The following is a 17157-nucleotide window of genomic DNA, read 5'->3' as shown; positions in this document are numbered from 1 at the left end:
GCTAACTCGATGTCAAGTTAACCGTAACTGCTAGAAGCCAACTACTTACTGAGAAAGCGCTGGCTATCAGGGAAGAAGAATATAAAAATTATCAAAGCGGAAAATTTTTAATTTTCGTCAAAAAAAAAATTAGATTTCTTCTCTTCCAGCAATGATAAGAAATTAAAATAAAAATTTATCGACAGGGTAAATCGATAATTGAAATAAAGTAAGCTCGCAAGCTCCTAGAGGCCCTTGGGAAGAAATTCCGAGCTTGCGCCCTAATTCAACCCTCTTCGGAAAATACCGCAATATTTTCGGTGTGTTAGTTCCTTGTCATCGATAGCATGTATCGGCTTTTAAATTATTTATAGCAGACTTTTATTAACGGTCAAACAGACTAATAAAGTTAATATTTAAGAGGATGTATGTGAAGATTAGGACAAGAGTTATATTAATGAAAGTGTTAGTGTTAATAAATCAGAATTTGGAGAGCTGTCACGTGAAATAAATGGATGAAAATGTGTCATTCACATGAATGGAGTAGATTGTTCCCACGTGGCTGTCAGACGCGCAAATTTATACAATTACTGAATCTTTAATAAGGAAGTGAGATCACAAGAAACAACAGTACAATTGACTATAAATAATTACTACTATTAAAATTAATTTTTTACTCGGTTTTTATTATCATACAAAGCCTATAAATTTGAATATATTTTTTTGCAATTGGAGTAATTATTGTTGTTTTTATTATTAAGTGTTTTAATTGTTAGTTACTCAATTAATAAGACATTTTTTTTTAATTGAGAGAGTAACATGAAAGTAAGAAGAACAAACGGACTTAAACGGTTTTATTTGTAGAAAACATTTATATGTTGTAAAAAAAATTTTGAAGAATAATCATAAAAATTTTTTAAACAACTTGAAATTAAATCATAGAATTTATTCATCGACAAATGTTTTATTGTAAAACATCTGGATGAGGCTCCGCCTATTTTTTATAAATAATAAAAATTTTTTTTTCTAATAAAACATATTTTTGCACGTTTATAAATATGAATTCATAAATTCGTAAAAATTTTTAATTCAAATTATGATTTAATTTTTTTTTTAAAAAATTGTTCAAAACTTCAATTTGTCATTTTTAATACAAATTTTTATAATTTGAAGTATTTATTAAAGAAGATAATTATTGCTCTCTAATGTAACATATTCGCTCATAATTATTTTCTAAAATTTGCGTCCAAAATGTTTACATTATTTTTTTTTCTTTTAAGTTTTCAAATTTTTTCTACAGACAAAAATTGTACTGCTCATTATTTTCAATTTGATCAATTTGACTGATATTGTGATTATTCTAAAAGTTTATTAAGACTATACCCGATGCAAAAAACAAAAAAAAATTTTTTTACACGATAAAGTAGACGTAATTAATTTGTAGTGCATTGACTGAAGAATTTTTAATCGCGAATTGCAAGAAAAAGTGCCTCAACTTGTAATTATATTTATATTTAATCTATTGAATAATAAATGGCGAACTATACCGCATGCGGCATGATTTATCCGAATGTGTGTCAGTAGATTTCAAAGTGAGTTAATATTTAATAATAATATCAAAGTGTCTCGCACATATTACATATTATAAATGCGTTTGGTATATCGATTGCGAGATGAATGTCGAGGGAAATGAGGGCGCAGCCGCAAGCGTGTTGCGACCCTTACGGAGAAATTTCCGAGACATCGCCCGTCTGTGGATATTTTCTTTGAGAACTAAGAGCTATTTAACCCGCGATGACTCTGTGGAAGATCCTCCTGCCGATCGGAGCGGTAGGTCCTTGTTGTCACGGATCCGCGGCGATGTCGGAAATTACGTCGTCGAGGGTCTGAATGGGCAGAGTTCGCCCACGATAAATGACACCGCGAAATCAACAGCTGATTATACCGCGATGGGCAATCATCAAAGTGACGGGAAAAAACGTCAGAAGAAACAGAATGTGGGGCCTGAAACTAATGTTCCAGTTAGTTTTGAAAAAGTTCATACTCCGGGGAAGAGGCCTGCTCCTCAACCGCCTAAAAGTCGACAGGTTTGATTTTATATTTATTTAAATTAAAAAAAAAGTAATTGCTAATATATAACGCGAGTTCTAAATTTTTGAGTGAAAGTTTAGAGCTTTTAATAAATATATATGAATTATTCTTTGTTTGGTCTACACGGAAAGAACAAGATGACACTGGATATCATCCCAGATTATACTCAGTGATATCTGCAGTGAAAAAAATTTTCAGATAGTAACTAGTATAATTCAGATTATACTGGATGATATCTGGATTATACTAGCTACTATCTGAAATTTTTTTTTACTCAGTATAATCTGGGATGATATCCAGTGTCATCTTGTTCTTTCCGTGTACCAAAAGGTTACAAAAAAATTGTAAAATTTTTTGATAAATTTTAACAATAAATCATACAGTAATTATTAATAATTCTTAATTTACTTTGTCTAATTTATAAAAATAAGTTTTTATTTTTTAAACACTATTCACAAAAAGTGATAGAAACAATAATATCTTTCAACTATTATTATTAATTCTTAAATTTAACTTAACAAAATTTTTTTGTACCGCTTAGGTAATAGAGAAACCGCTAGAATATTTTTTTGCTGTCAATTAATTATTAAAGTTTGTCATGATAACAAAAAGTAGGTCATGATATACAAAAAAATCTTCAAGTTGGTTACGGGTTTTAGATATTTTTTTCTCAAATTTAATTTGTCATGTATCACTTGAATTTTAATTAATTCAGCAAGGTTGTTTAATAAAATTATAGAATTAAATTTATTTTAATAATCACAACATGAAATTTTAACTCAGATGTTTGTAAACATATTCTGAGCGCTCATAAAGTAGACTATTTTATACTTAGACTTTCAATGCAAATTTTGTCTGAAGAACAAAGGTGTAAAGTGGAATAAAAAAAAACTTTTTTTAAAGAATATTACAACACTATCTACATTAGAAAAATCTGTATCATTTTTTTCTTTAATATATTTTCTTGAAATAATATTTAAAAATTTTTTAAAACAATTTTTAAGACTATAATTAACAATTTACATTTTTTTATAATATAATAATTTTGAATTAGTATAAAATTTATTGATTGTCAACTTTTTACTCTACGTTATTGAAATTTAACCTCTTCAGTTACAAAATTAAAATTTTCATTTAAAACTATTAAAATTGTTAAACGTCTACTATACAAAAATTAATTAACACACATCTTGAATCAAGCTTGTCATGAATTTTATTTGGATGAAAATCGTAAATTTTTTGTGCTGGCAATTCAAAAAATTCAACGGCGTAAGTTTAAATAAAATAAAAATAAACTTAAAAATTTTTTATGACAACGATAAGTATAATCAAATAAATGAAACCATTGAGTTAATTTATTCAGCGTTAGTTTAGACGACAAAAAAAGGTAATCCTTAAAAAAACAATAAAATTTGTCCAACTAATGCGATATCAGTTATCATAAATTGAATAAATCAATTGAGTAACATTTGTGAAGAATTATCAGAGTAAATGACATAATCACTTACTCCAACACGGATATGAAGTTATTGTTATTATACATCGTGGATTATTATTGTACGGTGATAATATCATCTCGAATAAGAAATACATGCTATATATATATTTAGATATAAATAACATGACTCTAAACTCAAATTCAGCCAGCGATAGCGCGAAGATAAGATGTCTAATCTTAATTCATTTTTATTTAATATCATACTGATATAATAACAATAACAATAATAATAATAACAATAATACAATGCTTTATGATTTGATCGTAGGACTGTTTCTTCTGACGACAATAAGGTTTACAAAAGTAATAATAGTACAGGTGCATTTGAAGGTGCTGATAGTTCTATAATATTATTATCAGAATAGTATAACAGTTCTAGCTTTTACCCTCGGCTTCGCTCGCGTTGAAGCCCTTAGATAAATATCAAAGATCATGTACATTCCAATACTGAATTAATGTGATTCTAATTTTTTGACAAACAATTTTATTTTCTGTAAAAAATAAATTTTTTTTTTTTTAATAAAAATTATCCCATATTTCTTCTAATACATTCACATTTAACAATGTTAGTAGGGATTAAGTCTCTTAATATTCAATTGCACAGTGAATAAAGTAGCCTTCTATTATGAATTTTTATATAAATTTAAATTTAAATTGCACTTTAATTCTAATTCAATCATTTTAATAATAAAAATAATAATAATCTGTTAATTCAATGCAATAACAATAAATAACAATAAATAAAACAGGCACCGGGTGTCCCAACGATACGCCCGGATGTGGAATCTCCAAAACGAGCGGAAGTACCGGTTGAAAAGCCACCAGCCCCACAACCACGGTACCAGCAAGGGCCTATACTCAAAGAGGAGGAGATCGGAACGTCCTGTTCTAGTCCGCTCCCACCTGTGGACTCTCACACCGATTCAGTTAACGCACCACCCGCTTCTGATTCCATTCCCGCGGCGAACAATCTCGATCCTCAGCTTCTCGTCACCGATTCGTGGCGTCGCGCAAACGCGAGTGTGCTGAAACTATCGGACATACCCACGCCACCGAGCCAAGCTTCTTCCAGCGACAGTGTCTTTACCGATCCCGAGGAAAACGGGATGGTGGCTGATACCAGCGCTGTCTTCGGTCACACGATTACCGCCAAAAAGTCTCGCCAATTGCTGACCAACAATAGGAAAAATTTTGGAGCTGCGGGGCGGAAGATCGAGCCTAAGTCCACGCGAATCGGTAAGTCATTCATTTTTTTTTTTTATTTTAGATTTATTATTAATTATTAAATTTGAAAAAAATTATTCCGATGGTAGAATTTTTTTAAATTGAATCGACTGAAAATTTGGTCTTTTAAATCGGGAATTTAAGTCATATTAATGTTGATAAATATTAGCTTTCTCTGATTCTTATCATTTATTATAATTGCTATTGTGACGTCTCGTGGATTATCATAATTATAATAGAATCCATATTTTCAGGCAAAAAATAAATATATAGTTAATTTACTATACGGCAATATTTTAAATGTAAATTTTTTTTTATTTTAAATATAACAATAAAAATAAACAAAAAAAAAACTTATTTAAATAAAAAAAAAAATTCAAGAACGTCTAGTTTAATACATATTAACTTTTTCTTACATTTTTAATGGCAAGAATTTTTATTACCAAACTTTTATATTAAATAGAACTGAATGAATTAAAAACTCGGTAGTAATTTTTGTGTTTAATTCCATAAAAAATTAATTAATCCTTAAATAACAATGTAGCAAAAAAATTTTTAATTGAAAAATTATTATCAGTATTTTTATTACACAGACAAAAAATCAATTCTTGAAGTCAATAAAATAATTATTGAAAAATTTTTTAAAAAGACAAGTTTACTATTTTTTTAATTTAAAAATCAGAGAAATTTAATATATTAAAATGAAAAATATATTTTCATTGATATCGTATGATTAAAAATATGTTACGTAGCCCAATAAATTTTTTAAAATCAACTAAATATCATGGGGCAAATTTTGTCAGTTTTTGATGCGCGTACAAAACAAACATTTAATTGCACATGTAGTATACATAGGTCTAAAGTAAATTGGTAGTAGAATAATGCGGCCGGGACAAAATAAAATTAATCTCTCGATTAGATAGAGTATGCAGCTTTACTTTTATTTATATTTGCGAATCGAACAATGGGGAATTAAATAGTCTAACCGGATAATGCAGATCTGGAGACCGGTTTTGCTCAGTTAGATATACATAAACATAATAAACTTTGTGTGTTGTCCTGAAGGCTATCGAAGGGATTATCTAGCTGATCTTGTTATTGTTTCCATTTCCAACAAACTCTTAGATTTGAGTAGAGTACGATAACGACCGACACTATATGACGCTCTCTAGTTTTATTTATATTTATTTATACATAAGCACATACATTAGTTACTATTATACTATTATAATATAGTGTAAATTTTCTTGAGGACTTTCATTTTAATCGTCTGCATTGAAACTGAAAACACGTTTTCTACTTGCATTGTTTTCTATAAGAAGTTTATGATTAATATTTATTTTTACTTTCGAAGATTCAATCAGTGCAAAGTTTGTTGATAATAATTTTAGACGGTCAAATTTATTTATTAAGCGGAATAATTTTATGTTTCGTTATAAAAGTTACTAATAATGGCGTGTTATAAGTCGAGCAATAATAACGATGTTCCCAGTTTATCAACTTCGAGTGTTTTTTCAGTGTCACCGCCGCTAAACGGATCTTATCGCAGACACAGTACTAATGAACAATTGAAATCACCTAGCGCGGGTGTTGCGCTCCGAAGAGTATCAAGTTTTACATCTGCGAATACATTTGTTCACAAGACACCGCCGTTTCCACTCGTCGAAAAATTTACTGGTAAGTTCAAATATTTTTTATTGCTTGAAAATTTTTTTGATAAAAATTTCAGTTAGTACTAACAAATCATTCTTAAAATTTTTTAATCTGAAAAAATAATTTTTATTATACAAAAATATTTTTAAAAATGAAAATTAATTTAGCAGATAGTTGATAATTTTAAGAATTTTTGTAACAAATAAATTATGGCAAAAAAAATTGACATTTAGAAATTTTAAAAAATTACAAGTTCAATTTTTTAAAAAAATAATTTTTTTGGAGCAAATTTATTTGTTAAAAAAAATTAAAAAATTGTCAAGTGACAGCTAACTTTAAATTCATTTTTAAAAATTTAAAAGTTACTCTATTTCTTCACATCTTTTAAAAATTTGAATACAAATCAAAGATAAAAGGCAAAACATTAAAAAAATTTACATTTACTCTTAATCAATAGTATTAATTACTCTCCCACTCAATATTCTTACAACCTACATTACATTTAAAAGCGAAGATGTCAACAAAAGTCGCTCTTAATAAATAACAGAAAAGAGTTTATCACTTATGATAAACGGTGACAAATTCTTCGGACTTTGTAATCAATAATTACATTTTTTAAACACCGTTAAATTCACGTGACAGCCAGCTGCCTTGATCTGTATTATTTATTTCATAAGTCAAAAGAAGAGTAAATAGCGTAATCCGCTGACGGATTACCGACTAGATTGTAAACATGCCTGGTATTAGAGGCTTTACATGTAAATATATATATATATATTTACTGGAATACTATCATATAAAAATACCATTATTATCCTCCATTGTACATTTAGGAGTGAGGATAAAACAAAACAAGTGTCGTCAACTTCTGCTAGTTTTATTATCAGTTATCACTTTATATTAGTGTATTACGCGTATAATATTGTACAGTATAAAACTCAACCAACTGTTTTACTTTTAAATCATCATACAATAATTTTATTATATTTATTGTCCTCTGATTTTGTCGCGGTCTATTTATCCCCTATCAATTCATACTTTTGCATGCCTTAAGCGCGAAACACGCAGGTAAGCTCTACTCTCGCCTAAAAATCATGATTTCGATTAAAACGTGATTTTCATAATTTAAATAAAAAAAATTATGTATGAAAAGCATATTGAGATAAATCATAATAACTACAGAACACGTTAAAAAAATTTTTTCATCGATTATATAAGATTTCTCAGAAAAAACTCGTTTTTCTGACGAATGAGATGAATAAGAGTGGGGTATTCACAAGAGCACTGGGCTTGACAACACCACAACTTTGTCAAAATTCATTTTCACGATTTAATTTTTTTTTGTTTCATTCTTTAGGAAATTTGCCAAAACCCTTGTGAAAATTGCGTGTCAAAATAATTCCGTTTCAATACAGTTAATTTTTTTCGACTGTCAGTTCGGTGACTTTTTCTGAGATTTTGGCAGCCATCCACTTTTATAATTTAGATGAAAAATATAAAAATATATCATGTAAGCAAACTATTCGTAACGTGATTGGTCAAATATATCAAAGCATAAAAATATATGGAAATCCTAAATTCATGCGCGCGCTTGCGCGCGCAAATTTGAATTCTAGTATGTATTATTTTTCATAAAATACGATTGAAATAACTATAAACAAGTAGAAACTATACATACATGATGGTATAATTACTAACTGTTTTATCATCTGTCGAAACTTTTTTTTAGCTCGACCTACAGAGGGGATAACACCACTCGCGGGAAAATTCAAACAAAAAAAAAACGAATAAAAAAAAGTATAGAAGTCTTTATGAAAAAGTTAACAAATCGTAATGTAAACATTCAATCTAAATAATTTGCATATGACATGAGCGCTTAAGACATGCTCATTTGGATTTTCCAAACTTTTTTAATTCAATTCCGGTCCATAGTTTTAGTGTTTTAAATAAACGTATTGTAAGAAATAATTCCAAACCGAGGAAATGAGTGATTAATAATTTTTATGATTGCTCAAAAATTTAATTGATGTAATTTTTATTTTTAGGGAACAAAATATTTATGTTTGTAAAATATTTAGCGGTTTTTTGGTTTATTGTATTAGAATTAAATGTGCAAATGACAGAACAGTATCTTAATCAACGGAGTTTTCTCAATATATAGTAACGTTTTATTTGGTTAAGTGATTCTCGATACAAGTAGTCTTACGGCATAATATAAGTAACCACGGGATAAGAGGCTGTAGCGCAACGACCCATACCGGGACTTAACGTTGTCTCATTTACATAAAAGCTGATCTCTAAATCACGCGGCACGTAACAACTGACAGAACACGACTCCCATGGGATCGCTATCGCACGCGGTACTAATTTTTATTCCATATTTTATTTTTTTTTTATTTATTCGGAATTATAAAGGCCTCATCTAAAGCACTATCAATTGTACATAATGCAATCACGCCCATTTAGATTATTGTCATATTTACACAATATGACGACACTTTTTTATTTGTTTTTAAAATTAAGTTAATGGAGAATATATTTAGTTTTTTTGAAATTTGTTTGTAGACCTTTTAATTTTTTTTTTTTTGATAAAATTAATAATTTTAGCTATTCATATTTTTAAAAATATTTAAATTTCCTGATCATTTATAAAATTAATTTAATCAATAAAAAAATTTATAGATTTCAAGGAATTTTTTGATATATTTTTCACGGAAATCAGACTTTTAATTAATTACAAATATTAAATAAAATACCAATCAATATATAACTGACGTAATAAAATCTCATTGATTTTTTGTGTTTGTAAATTAATTCAAATTGATAATATAATAGGATGTTTGATAAAAAAAAATTTATAAATTAATATCGATAACTTTTTGCTGATAAAATTCACCTACTGTTATCAAAAACAATTAAAGAAATAATCATAGTTATTGTGATTAATTAAATGAAGTTCAAGGTTAAATTAATTATTAGCAATAAAAATCAAAATTATAGTTCAATTTCAAGGTTTTTATTTATTTAATTTTTTTTTTTTTTATATAATTATAGCGAGTATAAATTATTTTATTGTAGCAGCGCTAAATATTGAATATTTATAATTTTTTTTTAATAATAATTACTTGCAAGTCTTTAATCTTTAAAAATCAATCACAGGTATTGAAAAAAATTTTATAATATATTTTCTATTAAATTTAAAATTTTGTGCTTTTATTATTAATCAATTTTATGTAAAAAATGTCTGAAAATTTCTGTGTTGTTAATTTTTAACGAAAAAAAAAATTATTAAAGAATAATTTGAAATATTTTTTTTTTTTTTTTTTTTTTTTTTTTTTTTTTTTTTTTTAAAGGCGCGCAGTAGTCTATCGGTTCCGGCCCTTGCTTTTCAAAATGCATTGGACCGGGTTCGAGTCCGGCGTACACCAATGAATATTTTCAATATTTAAGTGTATTATTCTGCTGAGCCTAAAAAAGTTTAAAACGAGTTCCAATCTTAAAAGTTCCACTCTAGTAAGTCGCTCATGACCTTAGTAGTTTTTGCGACTTTAAATAAATAAAAAAAAAAAAAAAAAAAAAAAAAAAAGGCAATTAAAAAAAAAGAAGTGTTTCAAATTCTGCAAATATTTTTAAAATAAATTAAAGAACTTCTAAATATCTGCAGAGTTAAATATAATCAGTATTATAATTCAAATATCTGACAAAATAAAATAGGCATTATAAAATAATTTGCACTATAAAATGCAGAGTATATAAAAAGATAAAACTGCAGGCATTCCGCGCGTCATCCGTGTAATACTACGCGCACACAATACGATAAGAGTTATCATTTTGTTTGGACACTGCACAACTAAACCAGAGATGAAAGATGAGAGAGTATCACAAAAAAAAACATAATATAAGTATAAATATACGTAAACATATAAACCTAAAATGATGCCCGGGAGACTTTGCCGAGTACGGAGCAGAGGAAACTGGTATTTTACGCAAAACAGATACCCGAATATAATATTGTGCTGCTGGAGATTCTTCTTCATTATCTCGATACGAGTCAGCTCGTAAAGATACCGTCGACTGTTTTTCGGATCGCTTATTTTTATTTTATTATTATTGTTTAACATATTTATTATTATTCAAAAGCAAGCAAACGTTACTCGGTATTCAGTGTTCGGTGTAACACGCTCCGTGAATTCTCCTACAATATTTAAATACTTCCTCGCTGGTACGGCTGATGATCGTGTATTACCATACTTAGTCCGGTCATAATAACGTCCATTGGAGCCCACCGACTCTCGAATCCGTTAGATCCACTCAGCTTTTTATTTATTATTATTATTATTGTTATTATATTAGTGATAACTTTTTCGACAAACTGTATTTAGTTCTCTTTATACTTTAACAATCTTAAGTCGATAGGAATTAATATGAGAGTTGTCGTTAATTTGTGATCAATAAACCTTTCAAATCTCACGTCGCCGATACTTAATTTTTTTTTACTTTATTGTCATAGTACTATGCTGATTTTTCTAATTAAAGTCTAAATAATTCCCCGAGATCAGAGACATTTTAAATTCTACTAAATTTGCTATTCAGATAAATTAGCTTTGTAATTATGGAGCTGTCAGATTCACAAAATTACAGGTCATTACTTATACCCAAGAGTGAGTAAAACTAAATAAATAAACTGCCAGATTTAAAGTATCAAAAAAAAAAAAAAAAAACAACTTCGATATAAATTGATTTATTATTCTTTGGTTTTAATTAATCTTTCATAACTAAATTAAATAATTGAAAAGCTTATTGAACTTAGAATTTAAAAAATCAAACAAAATATTCAAGTATTGCGACATTGAATTGAATATTTAAGATTAAACACTAAAAAAAGCAGACTATTCTTATTAACAATTTTAATGAATTAATATTTAATAACTCAAAAATAAAAGAATTAATAAGGCGCGCAGTAGCCTATCGGTTCCGGCTTTTGCTTTTCAAAATGCATTGGACCGGGTTCGAGTCCGGCGTACACCAATGAATATTTTTTCAATATTTAAGTGTATTATTCTGCTGAGCCTAAAAAAGTTTAAAACGAGTTCCAATCTCAAAAGTTCCACTCATGTTAATAGTAAGTCGCTCATGACCTTAGTAGTTCATGCGACTTTAAATAAATAAAAAAAAAAAAAAAAAAAAAAAAAAAAGAATTAATGAGTGTCCGACACTTTCAGGCTGCGTAAAAAAATACCCGAGCATTAATATTTCAACAATTGTCACAGAAAAATGCAGAGAGTAGTTTTAAAAATTAAAAAAAATTATCTTCGAGAACCTGTAATGGTTTTTTTGAATAAAAAAAATTTTTCTCTTCCCTCAACATAAACGTGAGATATTTTGTTGTAATACCAGTTTTTAATATGTTAGATTTATTATTGAATCATGAGATGTCTTTTTAAATCATGATATCATTGAATATTAAAATTAAATTAGATAATTATATTTGGATAGGTAAATTTGCGGTGAAAAAAAATTAACAGATTAAGAGAAAAATTCTTGAACTAAGAAATTAATTTTGAAGAGTACCATTGTCTTGAATCAAGCCTAAAAATTCTTGAATCAAGTAAAATTTATTTAAATTTTTTAGTTTAGGAATTTTTTGAAGATAAAGTTCTTCAAAATTATTTACTTGGTTCAAATAATTTTTTTTTTTTTTCATTAAAAAAAATCAAAAATTAATAAAGTATAAATTTTACAATATTACATCTTTTTGATATAAAAAATCGACGTAATATTTTAAGCGAGTTACGTCAATATTTGGTCTTTGGCATATAGATGTTATAAATACAGAGGTTAAATGTAATTGATTGACAAATTTTTTTCCTGGTTCTAGGTCAACATCTAATAAACTTGCTCACGGCCGAAATTCCAGAACATTCACGAAAACAACTTTCGGATGGGGATCTCAAAAAATTTACTGCTGCATTGTATTCGCAGTTACAGGCAATAGGGATTATTAAGCCCCATGGAGATAAGGCGACAACCAAAACTTTTTCGGTAAATGATTTATTTTTTTTTTTTTATTTTGAAACGGAGTATTTACCACAGGCTTTTAATAAATTATTTTTTCAACTATTCATTAGTTTTAAACACAAAGGGAGTTGTACCTTATTTCATTTTTCTTATCATTAAAAAAAATTTTATTTTAATCTCTGACATTTTTATGTGAGTAAAAAGTAAAAATTAGTCCGAGAATATTTAAAATTTAAATAATTAAAAAAAATGTATTTTTAAATTAGTAATTATTTTTTTTACAGGCTGATCAAGTATACTATTGGGATTCGCTAATACCCTCAAAGATCTGTACAGAACCCTGCAATAATGACTCAAAAAATTCATCGGAATATGTCCAAGGACTTGAAGATGAGATTGCGGGCTTACGCACCGAGGTCGCGAGGCTCAAGAAACTGGTCGAAGACCTGGAGAAACAGAACAGAGATAAATCAGAAAATCCCACTGTCACAAGATCAAAAGCTAGCTCACCTATGCCAAAAGATGACAATAATTTAGAATTAAATAGAAGCTGTGTGTCATCTGAAAGCGGAAGATTCACTGGCAGCTCAATAGACTTATCGCCGATTCCTCATCAATTATCGGATAAATTTCAAGATGATTCTTCAGCGCTACTGTCCGGTTTGTCGACTATTTCTGAAGCCGACAAAATAACCAATGAAACTGAGTACCAGGTACCACCTTTCAGAAAGTCTTCTGACACCAAGCTAGAAAAAGAAGTAATCGACCAAAACCACGAAGTTGATGTCACGGATAACGTCAACAGTCGCCTAAATAATTTAGATGTAGGATTAGACAGTATTGATGAATCTGAAGAGATTAAAGGTACCAAGGCTAGAAAGAAACTGGACTTTCCACCGGCGGACAATGATTCTGGGATGAATGAAAGTTTGATGAGTGCTAAAGAATCTTCAATCAAGAAGTCTGATGGACGCGATGGAGATGATGGAGTTAAAGAGTTGAAAGTGGAAGAGAGTGACTCAAAGTCTCCAGCTCCATCATCTTTACCTGTCGAGGAATCAGCTAATAAAAAAGAACAATCTGCATGTATAAATCTTATTCCTCCTCCACCTCCACCACCACCACCGTTGCCAGATGTCTTTGTTCCTGCTCCACCACCACCTCCGCCCCCTATACCTGCTTTTGATGGACCTCCACCACCTCCGCCACCTCCAATGCCAAATTTGAGTGGTCCACCACCTCCACCTCCAATGTCAGGATTAAGTGGTCCACCATCTCCACCTTCAATGCCAGGTTTAGGAGGACCACCACCTCCGCCACCTCCAATGCCAAATTTGAGTGGTCCACCACCTCCACCTCCAATGTCAGGATTAAGTGGTCCACCATCTCCACCTTCAATGCCAGGTTTAGGAGGACCACCACCTCCACCGCCACCAATGCCAGGTTTAGGTGGTCCACCATCACCTCCACCACCAATGCCAGGGTTAGGTGATCCACCTCCGCCACCACCAATGCCAGGGTTAGGTGGTCCACCTCCGCCACCACCAATACCAGGATCTAGTTCAGCGGGACCTCCACCGCCACCGCCGCCTCCATCTGCAGGTGGTCCAGCAGCATTACCTACTCCACCTGTTGGAGGATGGAATCCTCCAGCTAGAGCAAGTGAGTGTTTTATGTAAATTAATCTTCTATAATAATTAAGAGAAGAAATTATAAAATTTTTTATTTATAAATGTAAATAAAAATCATTAAATTAAAATTATAAAAATTGTTTAAAAAGTCCTAACGTAATAAATAAGCTTACAAAAATGAAAGAACTTCATGAGTTTTGCAAAATTAATTAGAATTATCCATAATTTTAATTAAAAATTTATAATTCCAGGTTTAAGAAAAGAAGCTTTGGCACCAGAAATACCGATGAAGCCTCTCTACTGGACCAGAATAATAATTCCAGCGGACCAGCAACCAACAATTCCAGCAACGACTCCAGATGCTCCTCCTCAGGTATTATCATATTTTATTCTGTCTTTTTTAACAATTTATTTTTTTAAATTTTTCTATTTAACCAACGGGATTTTCCTCGACAGGTTCCCCTGTGGCTAGAGATCGAAAAACAGGAAGAGAACGTTAATATGAAGGAGTTCGTGGACCTTTTCTCGCGACAAGTAATCGAACGAAAACCGACGATAAAGAAAGAAGAGTCTAGCAAGCCCTCAAAGATCCAGCCAGCAAAAATCCTTGACTCCAAGCGCTCTAAGACCGTGGGTATCCTGGAGAAGAGTCTGCGAGTGGACTTCAGCGAGGTGGAAAACGCCGTGTACAACCTGGACACCAGCATTGTCAGCCTTGAAGCCCTCAGACAGATTTACGAGATAATGCCGACGGCAAAAGAAATGGAAGACATAACTCTTCACGAAAAAGAGAATCCTGGCATTCCTCTGGATCGTCCGGAGATGTTTTTGAAGCAATTGTCGACGATAAAGAACTTCAATGAACGCATCGCTTGTCTGATGTTCCAAGGGGAGTTTCACGATGCTATTTCTTCAGTTTCAACCAAGTTGACAAATTTGCGGTCGACATGCGACTATCTCCGCAATTCGCAGTCTTTGAAGAGAGTTATGGCGTTAATTTTGACTCTCGGTAATTACATGAATGGCGGGAACCGCATGCGAGGGCAAGCCGACGGGTTTGGTCTTGAAATTCTCAGTAAATTGAAAGATGTAAAGTCAAAAGTACCTGGCGTTACTCTTCTGCACTATCTTGTTCGCGTGAGACTAGAACAAGAGGGCAATTACAATTTTGATCAGATGCTGGCGCTGCCCGTACCCGAGCCGGCTGATATTGAAGCTTCTTCGACGATAAACTTTGAAGACATCATCAAGGAACTGGACAGGCTGGAAAAGGAACTGCAGAAGTGTGAAAAGAACTGTAAAACAGTCGCGGAATTATCACCAGAGGATTCAACGACTGCGTTTAAGGAAAAGATGGAGACATTCTTGGCCCGAGCGAGAAATGAACTGGCTAATGAGAAGGAAAACCTCCAGGAGGCAAGAGCTAGATTCAAGGCTGTTATGCTTTTTTACCAATATGTTCCTAAAGGCACTAGTATAGACACTGCTGACCCTAAAGATTTTTTCGGGCTGTGGATCAGCTTCTGCAAGGATTTTAAGGACATCTGGAAGAAAGAACAGCAGCGGCTAAAGAAGGAGCGGATGAAGACCATCAGAAAGAAGTTGGAGGAAAAGCGCAAGGTTGAGACTGAAAAAGTTGTTCCTGGAGGCCTAAAAGACCGATTGCTGAAATTTATGGACAAGAATAAAAGATAGTTATTTACTGAGTTGTTTTTGGTCTAAGCTGATGTGAATAATTTATTTATAAATGATCAACACCTTAATAAATAATGCACATACTCTTTAATTTTTTACTGGATTTTATTTGATGTTATTGGTGATTTGTTTTTTAAATCACTTTAATAAATTTAAATATGTAATTATATAAATTTTATCATGCTTCTAATTAATTAAGTCAGCAGTAGATGTACTTTTTGGTTATTAAATAGTTGTAGCTATTATTGTTAGTTGACTATAAGGATATTTGTTATATTTATTGCGCACCAATTGTTTAATTATTGTTATATTTTGAAATGAATTAATTTTTGAAACTCGTTGAGCGAAGTAGAAATTTAATAAATCAGTTTTGTATAAAATATATGTTTGGTTTAATTATTGCTAGGAATTATTGCATTATGAGAGTTTATTTATCTATGGTCATTTAAATTTAAATTACTTAAATTAATTTGAAGGATTTCTTGGTATAAAATTAAAGTTAGTAGACATTGATGATATTTAAGAATTTTTTTTAGCCAACAAATCATGGTAAAGAATATTTTTAAAACTAATAGTACAATTTTTTAAAATTATTTCTTAGTAAAAATTTAGTTTTGAAATTAAAATTAAAATTATCAGATGATTGTTAATATCATCATTATTTTCATTGTTTATTAAATCGTTAACATATCCTGTGGAGAGATATTCTATAACCCTTTCAATTATTTTAGAATCTATGGTTGAAATTTCAAAAATATCATATAATAGGTGCTGTAAATAATGCGTCAAATGAAACAAGCCCCATCAAAATCAATTGATTCATTCGGTAAGTATTAAAATTTTAAATTAAAAAAAATATTTTTACTTCTTTTAATATAATTATTAAATTTTCGACCTCAAAAATCTATCATAGTTGTATTTTTGAGCGAGAAAAACTTAAAACCTTTTGATAGAAAATTTGGTTATTATTTAAAAGGGGGTCAACTCTATTTGGGCCATAACTATGTAAAAAATTAACATTTTTAAATTTTCTTTTTTTTTTCTGCTTGATTTTACGAAGCATTTGTAATAAAAAATGTCATGAAAGAAAAAAATAAAGATTTCGATAGTTTTTTTACCTTAAAAAAATTTTAACTCTCAAGTTTTTGGATAAAATTTATATTTTATCTGTTTTTGATGTTTTTGAAATACATTTTTTTGAAAAGTACATAAAGAACAAACAATTAAAAAAAAAAGCTGATTATCACAATATTCTAAAAAATTTATTTTTTTTTTTTAAATTTGTTCAAGTTCAAATAATCAATTTTTTTTAATATTTCATTCTTTTATGTATTTTTAAAAAAAATATATATGTCAATGAAATCGAAT

At 29.8% G+C, this 17157-nt stretch overlaps 1 protein-coding gene across 1 annotated transcript; it reads left to right on the top strand.

Moving 5' to 3' along the window:
• Positions 1 to 1614: 1614 nt before the first annotated feature.
• On the top strand, positions 1615 to 15998 carry LOC141529684 (uncharacterized). The gene is made up of 7 exons (XM_074246341.1): positions 1615 to 2066; positions 4318 to 4804; positions 6311 to 6469; positions 12324 to 12487; positions 12748 to 14125; positions 14346 to 14467; positions 14551 to 15998. Exons 1-7 carry the CDS (start codon positions 1653 to 1655, stop codon positions 15787 to 15789), a joined length of 3963 nt encoding a protein of 1320 aa, XP_074102442.1. The 5' UTR covers positions 1615 to 1652; the 3' UTR covers positions 15790 to 15998.
• Positions 15999 to 17157: the final 1159 nt, after the last annotated feature.

The sequence above is a fragment of the Cotesia typhae genome, unplaced genomic scaffold (genome assembly GCF_013202065.1).
Source record: "Cotesia typhae breed Kobodo isofemale line unplaced genomic scaffold, CoteBio_Ctyphae contig_48, whole genome shotgun sequence".
NCBI classification, from domain to species: Eukaryota; Metazoa; Arthropoda; class Insecta; order Hymenoptera; family Braconidae; genus Cotesia; species Cotesia typhae.
Note: the sequence above shows the minus strand (reverse complement) of the source record. Positions and strands in the feature narration are given on the sequence as shown.